The sequence below is a fragment of the Oppia nitens genome, unplaced genomic scaffold (assembly GCF_028296485.1).
Source record: "Oppia nitens isolate AA-2021 unplaced genomic scaffold, nextdenovo-longstitch-racon4-pilon3 scaffold27_pilon_pilon_pilon, whole genome shotgun sequence".
NCBI lineage: Eukaryota > Metazoa > Arthropoda > Arachnida > Sarcoptiformes > Oppiidae > Oppia > Oppia nitens.
The window spans coordinates 2,223,735-2,241,292 of NW_026533207.1; the positions used below are offsets into that span (position 1 = coordinate 2,223,735).

The 17,558-nt window shown below is 21.9% G+C and overlaps 3 protein-coding genes across 3 annotated transcripts; all 3 read left to right on the forward strand.

Moving 5' to 3' along the window:
- Positions 1–352: 352 nt before the first annotated feature.
- On the forward strand, positions 353–2,519 carry LOC128954474 (chymotrypsin-2-like). The gene is made up of 4 exons (XM_054300055.1): positions 353–576; positions 996–1,127; positions 1,630–1,906; positions 2,334–2,519. The coding sequence occupies exons 1-4, from the start codon at positions 353–355 to the stop codon at positions 2,517–2,519; spliced, it is 819 nt and encodes a 272-aa protein (XP_054156030.1).
- Positions 2,520–4,247: 1,728 nt separating this feature from the next.
- LOC128954475 (inactive hydroxysteroid dehydrogenase-like protein 1) lies at positions 4,248–6,102 on the forward strand. The gene is made up of 4 exons (XM_054300056.1): positions 4,248–4,267; positions 4,417–4,445; positions 4,718–5,456; positions 5,782–6,102. The coding sequence occupies exons 3-4, from the start codon at positions 4,725–4,727 to the stop codon at positions 6,100–6,102; spliced, it is 1,053 nt and encodes a 350-aa protein (XP_054156031.1). The 5' UTR covers positions 4,248–4,267; positions 4,417–4,445; positions 4,718–4,724.
- Positions 6,103–6,543: 441 nt separating this feature from the next.
- Positions 6,544–8,548, forward strand: LOC128954492 (interleukin enhancer-binding factor 2 homolog). Its single transcript, XM_054300079.1, has 4 exons — positions 6,544–6,899; positions 7,000–7,128; positions 7,225–7,828; positions 8,102–8,548. The coding sequence occupies exons 1-4, from the start codon at positions 6,684–6,686 to the stop codon at positions 8,461–8,463; spliced, it is 1,311 nt and encodes a 436-aa protein (XP_054156054.1). The 5' UTR covers positions 6,544–6,683; the 3' UTR covers positions 8,464–8,548.
- The last annotated feature ends 9,010 nt before the right edge of the window (positions 8,549–17,558 follow it).

A 17,558-nucleotide genomic window follows, 5' to 3' on the forward strand; every position in this document is an offset into this window, starting at 1 on the left:
AAGTTTGTTTTGTTTAATTGTTTTATTTTATAAATAAAATAACGTGTATTTAATGTTAAGGTCAATAAACTTATTAAAGTATTTAAAAACAGATACTAATAGTATATATGGATTAAAGTATAATTCAAAAAATTTATAAAAAAAAATAAATAAATAAAAATTTAGTAATTTTATTAATGTTAAAATTAATTTTATTTTTTTTTGTTAGAAAATATATATTAATAATAATTTTTTTATTAGTTAATTAATATATTATTTATTTTATTTTTATTTAATAATGTTTTATTCAACAACTAGACTACAGTTCCTTATTGTTGTTTTGTTGCTACCGGTGCTGGTTATGATGATAATGATGATTAAGGCCGACAGGGATCCTATGGACAGGGATGTCAATCGTATTAATAATACCGATGATTATTATGATTATCATCATCGGCTAATCGGTGGTATACAAACACACATTAATTATCATAAATATGTGGTTAGTATACGTACGGCCAGTAATAATAGGATTATATGCGGCGGTGTTATCATTGATAAACAATGGATACTAACATCGGGACAGTGTGTTGTCGGGTTAGTTATAGATATATATATATATATATATATATATATATATATATATACATTATATATACTATTGATATATTTATTATATATACTATACTAATATATATATATATATATATATATATATTATACAGTAAAATTATATTCTAATTAATTAATTACAGTATAATTATAATTATATATATTGTACATATATATATATATATATATATATAAATTAATATTAGATAAATATTAATATATTCAATATATTTATTATTATATCTAATTATTATTAGATACAGTGTTAAAATTTATTAGATATTAATAGATTATTATAATTATTATTATATGACTATTATATGGGATATAATATTTCTCTCTCTCTCTCTCTCTCTCTCTCTTTAAAAACACATTTATCTATTGATATATATATATATTTATAGATATAGACGTAATCCCAATAGTCTGACGGTATGGTCGGGTACCGATCAATTGAGTTCGGGCGGCGAAAATCAAACGGTCGACAAAATAATTTTTACCGACGGCGCAGATCTGGACAAACTTAGAAATCATGTGTAAGTTATATTATATTTTAAAAAAATAAATTATTTTTTACTTTAATTTATATAACATGTATAATAACTTTATATAGTAGTATACCTAATATCCTAATATATTTTTTAAAGTAGAATATATATATATATATTTATATTTAAATAATAGTATATTATTTTTATTAAATTAAATTAGTTTTATTTTTTTTGTTATATTTTGTTTTATATATAATATTTATATTGATTTAGTGAAACTATAACATAATAAATATATATATATATATATATTTTATAATAATATATTGTTTATAAAAATAATAATTATTAAAATTGTTTTATTTTTTTATATTTTTGTTTTTTATATTTTATTTATATATTGATTTAGTGAAAATATAACATAAAATATGTATACAGTATATATATTTTTTAATAATAATAATATATTGTTTATAAAAATAATTATTATTAAATTTGTTTTATTTATTTTTGTATTTTGTTTTATATTATATTTATATTGTTTTAGTGAAACTATAACATACAATATAGCATTGATTAAATTAAAACTAGCCATCAATTTAAACGGACAAACAATTAAATCGGTAAAACTAACGGAAAGTCGGCCTGTTTTCGGACACTATATTAAATTGTTGGGTTGGGGTTCAGTTAATCAGTCAAATAGTGTACAAAATAAGTTGACTGCCGGTGACATGTATTATGATAATAATGCTAGAAAATGGTGCATGGACAATTATCCAGTACAACAATTTTGTCTATACAATCGGGTCTATGGAGTTGGTACTGTAAGTGTTTTATAATTTTATGTGTGTGTATGTGTGTGTATGTGTGTGTATGTGTGTGTATGTGTGTGTATGTGTGTGTATGTGTGTGTGTGTGTATGTGTGTGTATGTGTGTGTGTGTGTGTATGTATGTGTGTGTATGTGTGTGTATGTGTGTGTATGTGTATGTGTGTGTATGTGTATGTGTGTGTATGTGTGTGTATGTGTATGTGTGTGTGTGTGTGTTTATGTATATATGTATATGTGTGTGTTTATGTATGTATATGTGTGTGTTTATATGTATGTATGTGTTTGTGTGTGTTTGTGTGTGTTTGTGTGTGTGTGTTTATGTATATATATATGTAATGTTTTTACTTATATAAAATACTTTTTAATTGATAGCTAAATATATTTGTACTGTATATATATAAATAAATTTACATACAATAGTATGACCATGGTGGTCCAGCACTTTATCATAATCCCAGAGTCAGTTTAGTTGGTATAATATCAACGGGATTTACTAAACAAATAAAGCCAATACAGGAGGACAGGCCATCAGTGACTGCCTATTATGCTATACTAACCGATATTACCGAACATCGGGATTGGATTTTAAAGAAAACCGGAATTTAAAATTAATTTAATTTTTTTTTTGTTAAATTAGTTTTATATTGTAATTAATTTTATTAATTAATTAAACACACAAACAATTGAATAAAAAAATATTTTTTATGATTTTTTTTAAATTTTAATAATTATATATAAATAACAAAAATATTATTATTTAGAAAAAAAACAATTAATTAATAAATAAATTATGATTTCTTTTCTAAACTATATATATTTGTTATAAAATTTTATTATTATTATTAATTATAATTACATAATAATAATAATAATATGACATATAATTTTTCCCATAAATATATTAGGAAATAAAATCGCAATAATAATAATGTATAAAATGTCTTTAAAATAATTATTTAAAAGTTTAAGAGGAAATAAATTAATATATATTTTTTTGTTATGTTTTTATTATGTTTTTTTTTGTTGTCAACTTTGGGACAAACATATTGTAAAAGTATTATATATTATATATGTTATGTAATATTTAAATATTTTTTTTATATATTTATACTTTATTTAAAAATAATAATAACTATTAGTTATTAAATACTAATAATATTAAGTTCAATAAAAATAGTTTTGACAAAATTTAATTTTCCATATCTACTAAATATTATTAATATTTTTTGTGAAAAAGTTTCAATTATTTACAATCAAATTTTTCTAATAAAAAAGTGAGTATAAATTTTTTTAATTTATTGATAACTAAACTATTTATTATTATTATTATTAAAATAATTAATTTTAATTATTAAATTACATATGATTTTTAAAAATAAATCATTTAGTTTAATAAGCAAATTAAATTTAATAAATTTAAAATTTAGTCTGAAAATAACATAAATTTATTTTTTTTTTAAAATTATATATACAATACAATATATTATATAATTTTATATTTTGAATTTAAAAAAAAATTACTATTAGATAAATACTGTACCTAATAATACAGTATTGAATTGTTAGCTAAATTATTGTTGTCTATTAATATTATTAGAAAATAAATAGACAAAAAATTATATATATATATATATATATATAAAGTTTGTTAACATTTAGTATATTTTTATAAATTAAAACAATAGATAGATATATCTAAAATAGAAAATATAATAAAAATAAAAATCATTAAAATTTTCAAAAAAAATAAAAATTATATTTATTTATTATTAGATAATAACTTATTGTATAATGCAATGTCATAGATATATGTAGTATTATATTTACAATTAATTTTTATAATTATATACTATTTTTTGTTTATTGTTTTTAATCATTTTTGTTTAAAACAAATGATAACACATTTTAATCACCAAAAAAAAAGTTAAGATAAAACTAATATTAAATATAAATATATAATAATAATAAAAGTCAAACATATATATACAATGTTGACTCATAATGTCTACAAAATATTTAGTTAATTAATTAATTATTATTATTATTACAACTTTATTAATATATTACTATTACTATATAGTATTAATCTAATAATAATAATAATAATAATAATAACTACTGTATTAAATAAAAAAAGGGGTGAAAAACCAGTTTTAATATTTATGACCACAAAAATAATGTGCAAATGTTTTTATAAATTATTAAAAAAAAATAAAATCTAACTACTGTATAAAAAATTTGTTGACTAAAAATTAACTAGTTACCTGTGCAATACATGACTGTCCCATAAATATATATATATATATATTGTTTTTTTTTAAAACTTGTTTTCCATTGTATTACTACTACTACAGGTATGTCATCTAAAATTAAAAAAAAACTTCACTTTTATGTTTGTTTGTTTGAAGTAAATGTGTTTATAATATACTGTATATATATATTTAAAAAATTAAGTTATAAATAAAATAAAATTTAAATTTAGGCCACAATTTTTTTGTTGTAGTTAGGTGTCAATGATATTGAACTTCTAGGGTATGTATAATATGTATGTTTGGGAGGGAGGGTTGTTGTGTTGTTGTCTGACAGGTCATACCACTACCAACACTACCACATCATCATCAGTACATCCAAACTACCAGTCCTACTATTAATAGTGAAAAACCCAACTATTTTTTTATTTTAGGTCAAACCCAATCTGTATTTATTTTTTTTATTTTTTTAGTTAGTTTTGTACGAAAAAAAAACTATTTTTGTATTTAAAGAAAATCTCTTTTCATTTCTCTCTCTCTCTCTTTTCTTATAAGAAAAGAGATGTCCATTGAATCGGTGGCTGAAGTAGTCTATAAAAAGCGTCAAAGAGGCCGACTATCACGCTATTGGTCGACAATGGGTTTTATATTTCAGATCGTACGGGACATCGACCCGAAGCTACGTATAATGATCGACACGTTTACACTGTTGGGATTGGTCTATACGGGCCGTATGGCCATCGGCCTGATGATAGCGGCTGTACGCGGTTTTCGTGTACATCTATGGTCCAGGGTTTGGACATTGGATCTGAAACGCAAATACGGCGAATGGGCAGTGATTACCGGAGCTACCGACGGTATTGGCCTCGAGTATGCCCGTGCATTGGCCGGTCGCGGTTTTTCCCTAATACTGGTCGGCCGTAACGAATCCAAACTAGCAGTGGTTAAACAGGAATTGTTAGCCCGTACTCAAGTGGTCACTATTGTAGCCGATTTGAACAGTGATGACCCGGAACTGTACGATCGTATTGCCGGTGAAATTGATGGCCTCAATCGTGATATCGGCATACTGGTCAACAATGCTGGGGTTATGTACGATTCGCCCAATCGTTTTATGGATCAACCCGTAGATAAAGTATGGCAACACATTCGGGTCAATATTGCGGCCGTACTGATGATGACCAGAACGGTACTGCCCGGTATGATACGTAGGCGACGCGGATTGGTTATCAATATGAGCTCAATTGCCGCCTATAAGCCCCTACCGCTGATGGGTGTCTACAGTGCCTCAAAGGTATTGATTTTAACCCGAACCCCGAAGTTGTTGTTGTTTTTACCGCTGATTTATGTGACCATTATTTTTACGGGTGTTTAATAATATTWTTTTYTCTCTCTCTCTTTCGTCTCTCTCTTTCGTCTCTCTCTCTTTCGTCTCTCTCTCTTTCGTCTCTCTCTCTCTTTCGTCTCTCTCTTTCGTCTCTCTCTTTCGTCTCTCTCTCTCTTTCGTCTCTCTCTCTTTCGTCTCTCTCTCTTTCGTCTCTCTCTCTTTCGTCTCTCTCTTTCGTCTCTCTCTCTCTCTCTCTCTCTCTCTCTCTCTCTCTCTCTCTTTAAAAAAATAGGTATTTGTCGAGTGGTTCTCGAAGACACTGGAAATTGAATACAAGTCCTACAATATCGACGTCCAGACACTGACACCATCGTATATAGCGACCAAAATGACCGAATTTTCCGATCTACTACAGAAACCGTCCATAATGTTTCCGTCGGCCGAAACATTTGCGGCCAACGCTATCGCCACTATTGGCCGCACCAGTCATACAACCGGCTACTGGTGCCATAGTCTGCAACATTTCCTAACCAATTGGTTTGTACCCGATTGGGTCTATACGATGTCCAGTTGGCATTTCCTCAAGAGTATAGATAACTCTAAAACTAAATGATAGTTATAATTATGTAATAATTAAGTTTTTAATTAATTAAATAATAGTTTTTTTATACAATGATTATTATTATACAGAAAATATGTGATTGTGTTAATTATAATTATTAGAGTTATATATATGTTAGTAATTAATTAATTAATTAATTGTTTTAAAAACTTTATTAATATATTATCTGATTTTTTATTAAAAATTTTTTTTTTACAAAAAAAATATATAWATCTATTTTTCAACTAACTTAATATACAAACAAAAAAAAAGTTTAAGTTTAAGTTAAACAAAAAATATTTAATTATAAATAAAATTAATATAAATTAAAAATAATTATAATATATATATTTAAAAAAATTAATTAATTAATAACTAATTAATTAATAAGTAATTAAAATAAGTTATAATAATAATATCAATACTGTATAATAAAAAGTTGACGTCATTTATGAACGACAACAACAATAACAACACAAACAAACAATACATTCAATTAGTTTAACGTTTTTTTTTTGGTCAACAAAATCGGTAAAGAAAAAACTGGTCACCGATTAATTAGTGGTCACCCCCGATACTAACAACAGTACAGTATGCCTAAAGGTGGTCATCATCATCACCGACGCTGGCCGTCCAACAACAACCATAATAACCATAATAATAACCACTCGCAGCGGTCATCGGCGGCCGCGGCCTCCGGCCAACACCATCACTATGCGCCGCCTCGGCCGCCGTTTGACATCTATATGGTCGACGATTTTTTCCCCCGTGTGGCACCGATTGCCGATCACGACACACAATTATCGACGGTAAGTTTCCGGTTGTGTCCACTGATATCTACCGATACTACTAATATCTGTTATCTCTCTCTCTCTCCCGATTACCGCCGCCGCCGCCACCGCAATACAGGCCATACTCGCCCGCAATACAGAGCTGACGCCCACTCCCGAAGAGCAGACAAACATTATTAATATGGTATCCAAAGTACAGATGGTTTTGGAAAATATTACACTAAGTCCGGGAACTTTTGACGCTTGTGTTGGTTATCACCCGTTATTTTTACCGTAAAACAACTGTTTGCCGATAACTACTACTAACATATATTTTGTTTTGTTTTTCTGGCCAAACATACAGCAAATAGATGAGGTACGGCCGGTCGGTTCGTTCAAAAAGGGTACGATGAAAATCGGACATAACTGCGCCGATTTGGTGGTCATATTGAAGACTCTGCCGGTGATTGATGCCATACAATCGCTTGGAGCCAAAGTGCTCGAAGAGTTGGCCAAATTGGAGACCAACAGTAGTAGTAGTAGTAGTAGTACTACTACTACTACGGCGGCGCCCGATATCGGTATCGATGACCATCCGAGTGGTTTCGCTATTGTCAATCGTACGACCCGTGCATCGGTACGCATACTGATTGCTACAATAATGCCCAACTTGAGGAAACTTGATCCGAAAATTCATTTACCCGTAAAACTAATACAACGACACTTGTCGGCCATACGTCACGCCCGTTGGTTCGAAGAGTCGGCCAATGTTACAACTGTTAAGGTACTCATACGTGTACTCAGGGATCTGTTCGGCCGTTTTCAGGGCTTGAGTGCACTGACTCCGTGGATGATCGATGTGTTGGCCCACTATTCGGTAACTTTTCGTCACCAGCAGTCGCTATTGCCGCTGAATACGGCATTCAAACGTGTATTGCAGTTGTTGGCCGGCGGTATCTTTTTGCCCGGTAATTGATATTTTGAGTTTGTATGTATGTGTATGTATGTGTATGTATGTGTATGTATGTGTATGTATGTGTATGTATGTGTATGTATGTGTATGTATGTGTATGTATGTGTATGTATGTGTATGTATGTGTATGTATGTGTATGTATGTGTATGTATGTGTATGTATGTGTATGTATGTGTATGTATGTGTATGTATGTGTATGTATGTGTGGACATACCTTTACTAATTACATACCAGTGATTTAATGATTATTATTATTATTATTGATAGGTTCGACCGGCATATCCGACCCGTGCGAAAACGGTGCCATTACTCTGCATAGTTCACTGTCGCTCATACAGGAAGATACCATTTGTATGACTGCCCAGACATTGCTGCGCATCCTGAGCTACGGCGACGGCTATCGTATTATACTTGGCCTCGACCCGGATAACACTGGTATTACCGACAATATGTCTGTCTGGGACGGTGTTGTTGTGGCGCCGAGTACTGCTGCCTTTGAATTGCCGCCAAAAGATGACGAAATGGACACACAGGAGACGGCTGCGGCTGTTGGCGGCGGCGGCACTGGTGGTAGTAGTGTTGATAAAGCTATTATTGGCGATCCAATTGTAGTTACCGTTTCTGCTTAGATCTGTGCTTATGTATGTGTATGAGAGGGGGGGACCGGTATGTCTATGTCTATGTCTGTATGTGTGTTATCATAACATTTCATTTACCGTAAAAATAAATAAATAAATATTTTTGTTTGTTTTCCTCTCAAAAATATTTTTTATTTATTAATTTATGATTTTTTTTCCATAAAAAAAATTAATTTATATTTATTTACTAAAAACTATTGGATAATTGTGTTTTAATTAATTGCCAATTAGTTAATCATTTATTTTGTTTTTTAGTATTCAATTATTATTATTGTTATTATCAGCTATTAATAACAGTATTTTTTTATTTAAAAAAAATTACATTTAAAATATGCATAAAATTAATAAATTGATTACTAATAATTAAAACTTATTAATTAAATACATTTTATATTATAATTAGTAAATTTAACAAAAAAATAACTATTTAATAATTTCTACTCAATAGTATATTAATGTGTATTATTACAAAAAAATAAACCCATTTTTTAATTAATTAATAAATTTGTATTGTATTATTAATACTAAAATAATAAAATTTATTAAAAAAAATGATCCTGATTATACGAATAAAATTATTTATCAATAAATTTTAGTAAATAATAATTTATTATTTATATTAAATTAGTAAATAATTTATACAAAAAAAAATCTTATTCTACTATTGATAATGTATTCATATATTTATTTAATTAATTGATAATAAATCTAAATTTAGATAAATAAAAACAATTATTTTTTTTTCAATTATTATGCTTTTAAATAGAGTTGATAAATAGCATTAACAGATAAATTATTTAATTAAAAAAAATTAATAATTAAAAAGTTTAAATTGTTTTAATAGAAAAATTTAAATAATATTATTAAAAATTAATAAATAAAACTTTTATAATAAAAATAATTTATATATGTTTTATACAGTTTATGTCACTTAAAAGTTTAAATTTGAGTAATATTAGGTAATGCTTTAGCTAGGTAGTTTATGTAACTTACCTAATATAAGGTAACTTTATACTAAGTTATCTTGCTAAGCGTAAAGTTAACTGTACATGATATTACTCAAATTTAAACTTTTAATTGGCATTATCTGTACAATATTATTGCTAACTATATATCAATACATTTAATATAATTGCAGATAATTTGTTGATTGTTATTGTTGTTGATTTAATAGTTATATTTTTATATAATTATAATACAATGATATTATTATTATTATTTTTTATTAATACCGGTATATACTTTACACTTAATACTGTAATATTATATTTTGAATAATAATAATAATAATAAAAATTAAAAACCTTGAGATTCATGCACTTTGCACGTGATTTTGAAATTAATTTTGCAATTTTTGTATAAAAATTATTTAGTAATTTCTAATATTATTAATAAAAATTAATAAATAATTTTCTTTTTATTTAAAATAAGTTATTGTATAAAAACTAATTGTATTATTACTAATATATGAGACATTTGATAAACTTATTTAAAAAACTAATTTATTAAAGTTAATAATAATGATAATAATAATAATAATTAAATAACTAATGTATTGGAAAAATTTCAATCTATTTATTATACAGTAAATTGTTAATAAAATTTTTTAATTATTATTTTCTTAAATAATTTTTTTTCTAAATATAAAATTACTCAATAGCTAATCAATATTGTAATTTAATAACACACAYACACATACACATACACATACACACACATACACATACACACACACACATACATACATACACACACAAACATACATACACACAAACACACATATACACACACATACACATAGATACAGTGTGAGAGGACAGGTATCATAGGGTGTATACTGTATACCAGTTCCGCATCACCATCATCGTCATCATCATCATCACCTTTATATACCCTTAACACCTACCTATCCCCTCCTAATACACAAATATAATATAAATTGTACTTATCTTATAAATATATTTAAAATAGGAGGGGAAAGGGATGCTAAAATAAAATTATATACACCTGTGCACTAATTATATACTATGAATGTACTCTCTCTCTCTCTCTCTCTCTCTCTCTCTCTCTCTCTTTCTCTCTCTCTCAACTATCAACTATAAACTTGTAATTATAATGTGTTATAACTTATAATCATATGACTCTCTCTCTCTCTCTCTCCCTTTCACACAATACAAACATATATAAACACCTAATGTATATAGGATTTCAATTTGATGACTAAACCGATTGGTATGTCTAGGTATCGGTAGTTAGTATTTTTTTGTTGATGTATATATTATTTATTTAAAATAAAATAAAGAGAGAGAGAGAGAGAGAGAGAGAGAGAGAGAGAGAGAGTATTTGAAAGTCAATGGGTTGAGAGAGTCATTGGGTATGCGCTTAGAAACAAACAAATTGGAAATATATATAATTTTAAAAAATAAAATGAAATAAATTATAGATAATTACTAATTATATGTTTATAATAATGATAATTACTTTTAAATAAATAAAAATAAATATTGTATATATATRTAGAAAAAATGTACAATAATTTAAATAATATTATCGTTAAACTTTTTATTTTTTTTTATTATTTATTAAACTAGCATAATAAAATTTACTGTATATATAAAAAAAAATTATATGATTGGTTAAAATTTAAATAATAGTTAATTTGTTTGTTTGTTAAATTGTTTATTTTTATCATGATTATTTTATTTATGAATAATTTTATAATCTATTATAAATATATATTTACATATAGCCAAATACATATAAATATTTAATGATAGTTAAATTTGAAAAAAATTATATTATTTTTTTTAAATATGTTAATTAGCATGTTTGTTTTGTAAAAAAAATTATTATAATACATGTAAAAATTGTAAAAATATATATCTATAATTTAATTTTGTTTTTTATTATAGTTAGGTAGATTAGTTATTAGTTTAGATTATATTATTTTTTAGTAATAATTATTAGTGTGTACTGGTACATTTTTTAAATAAAAAAAACTATATAATAAAGTATAATACAATGTATTAATTTGATAAATAAATCAAAATGTTTTTCATGGTCAAGGTTATGGTCTAAATAATACAGTAATAGTATACTGTATTTTATTATATATATATATATATATATATATATTATAGATTTATGTGTAAAAAATAAATATTTTTATAAATTTTATATATATATAAATTACTCATTGAATTATTTATTATAAAAAATAAAAAATTTTTAAAAAAATGTTATTTTATGATAACAACATAAAATATATTTTTAATTTTAATTATATATATATATATATATAAACAATATTTGTCTAAAATGTGTAGGATACTTTATATATATATTTAAGTGTAAAAATATTTTTTTTATTTAAAAAATTAAAATAACACTTTTAAAAACATTTTGTTTTTTTTTAAAAAAAGTACTGCTGTACTATAAATGTACTTAACTATCAATACCTATAATAATAATAATCAAAAAAAATCAAAAATAAAATTTTCAAAAAATACTGTATATTTAATTATATAGTAATTGTTTTAAGTACAGTATATTTATCAATAACAAAAAATACATATATATTTACTAATAAAATTAAAGTTATTTTTATCACATAATTATATTATTTGTTTAAACTTATTATTAATAAATTTATTTTAAATAAAAATTTTTGCATAATAAATATTTATTTTTTTTTTGAAAAAAATATTAATAGATTATAATTAATTACTATTGATTAGTACTATATTGTTTTATTTCCAAATATTAATTTTTAAATAAAATTATTATTATATATAAATATTTTTTTTGATAATAAATAAATAACATATAAATAATAGTTAATACAATATGTTATCAAATCTACTATACTATATACTGTATATTATCAATCATATCAAATAATATCTATAATATAATATAGTTATTAAATTACAACAAAATAATAATAATAATAATATAAAACTTGATTAAAAAATACATTTATGAAAAAAAATTTCATTGAAAATAATTGAGAATCAAATAACTTTTTTTTTATAAAACAAAAATCTATAATTAATTTATAATAAATAGTTTTTTTAAAAATTAGTTATTATTTTAAACTAATACCAAAAAAATCAAATTACATTAAATTAACTAACTTTTTGATATAAATATTTTTGTTGTTGTAATCCTATTATAATGTATTGTATGATATCATAGTAAAAATATTTAAATTTATTTATAAAAAAAATTATATATATTTTTTAATAATTTTATTTAATATGAACACTATTATAGTTTATAATTTATTGTATTATTTTCAAATAAATATTTTTTAGTAGTTTATAATAAAAAATTATTTTGATTTTTCAATAAAAAATTTTATTAAATTAWATATATATATATAATAAATTACTTGTTTACAAAATAGATTTTTGTTTAATTTATTTATTTAAAAAAACATAATTATATTAGCATTATATTAGTGTAAATATTATTATAATTTTGAATATTTGTTTTTAATAATAATTACCATATATTAAGCTTATATATAAATAAACAATTTTATTAACAAACAAAACACAAAATAATAGTAATAATTATATGTTATATATTTTTTTGGATAAATATATTAATTTATTTAAGCAAATTAGTTAACTTTCAAAAATAATTATTTTTAATAATAATAATAATTTATGTACAGTATTAACTTACATTTAAAATAAATTATTCATCAATTTTAATGATTTTTAAAAATTTGTTAATTTAATTTACAAATATATTTATATATATATATAATATAAATGTATTGTTTTGTTATAATTATACATATAATATTCACACACAAAAACAATTTCATTAATAAAATAATAATAATAATTATATAGATTATATATTTTAAAATAAATTAATGTTATTATCATTAATGTCATCAAGTAATACATCTATAATCACATAATACACTTAAAATTTTTTTAAAAATTATTTATTAAATTATGTATAAAATTATAATAATAATAATAATCATAATTATTTTAATTATAAAATTTTTTTGTTATATATTGGTATAATATTAGTATTATTTTTATTGACTAAAAAAATTGTAATTAAACTTTTTTATTTTATTTTTTGTTTAGCAATATCATTGTGTTTAGTACAGTAGTAATGTACAAGTAATATGACATATAATATACATTAAAAATATGAAAATCAAATTGAATTAATAGTTTTGATATATATATATATAATATTAATTGATTCAATCAAACAATCAAACAAAATGTCATTAGTATATAGTAATAAAAAAAATTTATGAAAATAATAATAATAATAATTCAATAATATTTTATTATGTTATTTTTTGTTGTTGTTACCAAGGTACATTATATGTTATACATTATATAGATTTTCCCTAGTATAAATATATAATATATAATTTATTATATATATAACATTAGTATTAACAATATACCGGTATTTTATATATATATATATATATATATATATTATTAAATATTAATATCCAATGTAAGTGAGTGAGAGAGAGAGAGAGAGAGAGAGAGAGAGAGAGAGAGAGAGAGAGAGAGAGAGAGAGAGTAATGTCTAGTAATGTTATAATACTGTATATTATAGTCAACAACAAAAAAAATAAATTGAAAGGGTATCTAAAGGGCAAATGTGTAATACATAAAAATTATGGGATTATTATATTTAATACTAATATTATGTAACCATATAATTAAGTTTATATATATATTGATATATTTAGAAAGAGAGTTATATATATATATATTCAATATATATATTATTTAAATTTTTGTTATTCAAGATCTCTTCAATAAATGCTTTAATAATATATATATATATATATATATATAGATTTTCAATGGCTTTTAGTTTTGTGGGTCAGTTATACAGTATAATACTGTACTAATATATAATATATTGTTTTTTTTTGGTTTTAAATATACTGTATTATTATTATTACAATTTTTATTATGCATAATAAGATTAATGGAAAATATGTTATTTATTTATTTAATTTTTTTGTTGTTGGTATTTTTAGTATATATTTATATTGTATATTATTATAACTATAGTATGTATGATATTTTGTTAGGTGTTTTCATGTTTTTATAATATAAATTTACATATATATATATATTGTATTATATAATACTATTATCTAAATATGTATATTATATATATATTATATATATATATATATATATATATATAAAATTTATAATAAAATTAACCCATTAATACCCTAAAATTTTTTACTTATATATATATGTATTATTTTGATGCTGTTTAAGTATAGCTATATTATGTCTACTACTACTACTACTACTACTACTACTACTACTACTACTACTACTACTACTACTACTACTACTGCTACTACTACTACTAATAGTTTTTTTTTGTTGGTATGTAATATGAAATTTTTTGAAGGTCTATACCAGAGATCAAAACATAATAAAATAAAAGCTAACAAAATGTGTGACAGATGTTGTTATTATTACTATTATAATAATACTATTATTATTATTAATATTATTATTATTATTAACATCATTATTGAGTTTGTTGTTGAAAAATTATCATAAATTAGTATTATTATTATTATTATTACTAATATTATTAGAAATAAAATTAATTTAGCGTTTTTTAGATGATTACCGAAAAAGATAATAATAATAATAATTATTAATATTTATAAATTATTATCAAAACATTTACTAATAGAGAGAAGAGAGAGAGAGAAAGAGAGAAAGAGAGAGAGAGAGAGAGAGAGAGAGAGAGAAATATATTTTCAATTTTTTAAAAAGATTTAGTTTAATAAAAAATATTTATTAAATAAACAAAAATATCTTATATTTTTTTTGATAATAATATTATTATTAAATATTTCTATTCGACAAAAAAATGTTTTTTTTTATTAGAATTTATTGATATTTTTTATTTTATTTTTAAATTAATATTTTTGTTGTGATAAATATTTTCACTAATGTCATATAAATATAAATATATTGTATATATTTGTCAGATATTAATATATATATAAATCATTTAATGTCAATATTAATGTCAAAAAACTATATATTAATAAACAACAACAAAATTAAATTCAACTGATAATAATAATAATAATTATTAGCAATTTTAATAGAAATATTTTTTTATATGTATATAAATTTATAAATATTTTTCAACAACAAAAAATCCAAATACCGTGACATATGATTTGTCACACAAATTAATGTCAATTAATGTCAATTAATAATAATAATAATAATAATAATAATAATAATAATAATACGACAAATAAAATGTCAGGAAGTGTTAAACACTTTTATTTATTTATATATTAATTTATTTTTTATTATTATTATCCTGATTAGTAAAAATTTATTAATAATAAATATTTTTAATTAATTAATTAATTACAACAACAAAAATATTTTCCCAAAAAAATAAATAAATATATATCTAGAAGAAATTGTTAAATAATTATTAATATTATTATTATAAATATTATTAATATTAATAATGGAAATCAATTTATGTAATGAAAATTGAAATACTATTGTATATAATAATAATAATTATATTAAATATCTTTTAGCTAAATAATAATAATTATATTAATCTTATTATTATTATTATTCTACAAAAAATATTCATGAATTTATTTAATATATATATATATATATATATTAAATATATAAGTTATACAATATATAATAGATAAATTTAGTTATTTTTTTTATATAATAAATACCTGGAATTCAGGTACAGATACCGGTATATTAAATATATATATTATATATAATGTATATATATATTATATATGTATATAAAATACATGTGCACTTTGTTAGGGCTGAGTCTGATTGTGTGTATCGGTATTATTATATATATATATATATATATTATAAGCCCTTCCCTCAAAAAGGGCATGTATTACATGATGAGGGAAAGGGAGAGAAAATAAATTATATATATATATATACAATGATAGAGATATTTTTATTAGATAGAGAAGCCGTATATACATATATATATGTTAACTATTGATATATGAAAATATCAATATATATATATATTTAAGTCACTATTAATTTTATAACTATATAATAATACTAGTTTATTATTAATATTGTTGTTGTATTGCATTAAATGTATTCAATAAATGTATATTTTTGATGACTTAAATTGCCTAACAATTGTGAAATTATTTTAAATGTTATTTTATATAAAAAAAATAAATAATAATAAATTCATAATACAATACATTTGTTGATTATATTACATATTAAAATTGTTGTTAATAATAATTATTATATGAGATATATATATATATATATATATATTATGCGCAAAAACATAAATTAATTAATTAATTAATTTGTTGTTATTTTTATTGATAAAACGTGTGGAAAATATCTATAATAATCCGTATATTTGTTGCAATATATTATGTGTTTTTGTTTTAAAACCGGTACTGATTTTATTTATTTATTTATTTACTGTGTATTAGATATATAACAATAATAATAATAATTAAAAAAATAATTTCACATTTCATATGATACATTGTATTTGTTATTATATAATAATAATGATAACACAATTAATTAACATTATTGGTATTATATGTGTATGTTTTTTTGATGATTAAAATATATATATATATATATATATATATGTTTTGTAATTGTCATCACCAAAAAAAATAAAATAAAATAAACTAATTATTCATTGTTACTAATAATAGTTATTATTTTAATTGTTTTTAATAATAATAATAATAATAATATATTATAACAATTAAAGCATCAATTTTTTTTAATTGTTAATTATCTTATACCATAAAAATATACATTTATATCATACACTATATATATATATATATAAATATTTTTGTTAAACATATAATTATTAACTAATAATATTGTGTGTGTGTTTCAAACATTTGTTTGTTTGTTTTTTTGGTCAATCATTTAATTGTGACAATAATTATATAATACTGTATTTGAAAAACTATTATAAAAATTTTATTTATAGAAAACTAATAGGTTTTATTGAAAATTAAAATCACA

Coding starts and splice junctions, on each gene's coding strand:
- LOC128954474 (XM_054300055.1), top strand. CDS start 353: ATGATTAAGGCCGACAGGGATCCTATGGACAGGGATGTCAATCGTATT. Junction 577..995: donor TCGGGACAGTGTGTTGTCGG/GTTAGTTATAGA, acceptor ATATATTTATAG/ATATAGACGTAATCCCAATA. Junction 1,128..1,629: donor GACAAACTTAGAAATCATGT/GTAAGTTATATT, acceptor ATATTGTTTTAG/TGAAACTATAACATACAATA.
- LOC128954492 (XM_054300079.1), top strand. CDS start 6,684: ATGCCTAAAGGTGGTCATCATCATCACCGACGCTGGCCGTCCAACAAC. Junction 6,900..6,999: donor ACGACACACAATTATCGACG/GTAAGTTTCCGG, acceptor ACCGCAATACAG/GCCATACTCGCCCGCAATAC. Junction 7,829..8,101: donor CGGCGGTATCTTTTTGCCCG/GTAATTGATATT, acceptor TATTATTGATAG/GTTCGACCGGCATATCCGAC.
- LOC128954475 (XM_054300056.1), top strand. CDS start 4,725: ATGTCCATTGAATCGGTGGCTGAAGTAGTCTATAAAAAGCGTCAAAGA. Junction 5,457..5,781: donor GTGTCTACAGTGCCTCAAAG/GTATTGATTTTA, acceptor TTAAAAAAATAG/GTATTTGTCGAGTGGTTCTC.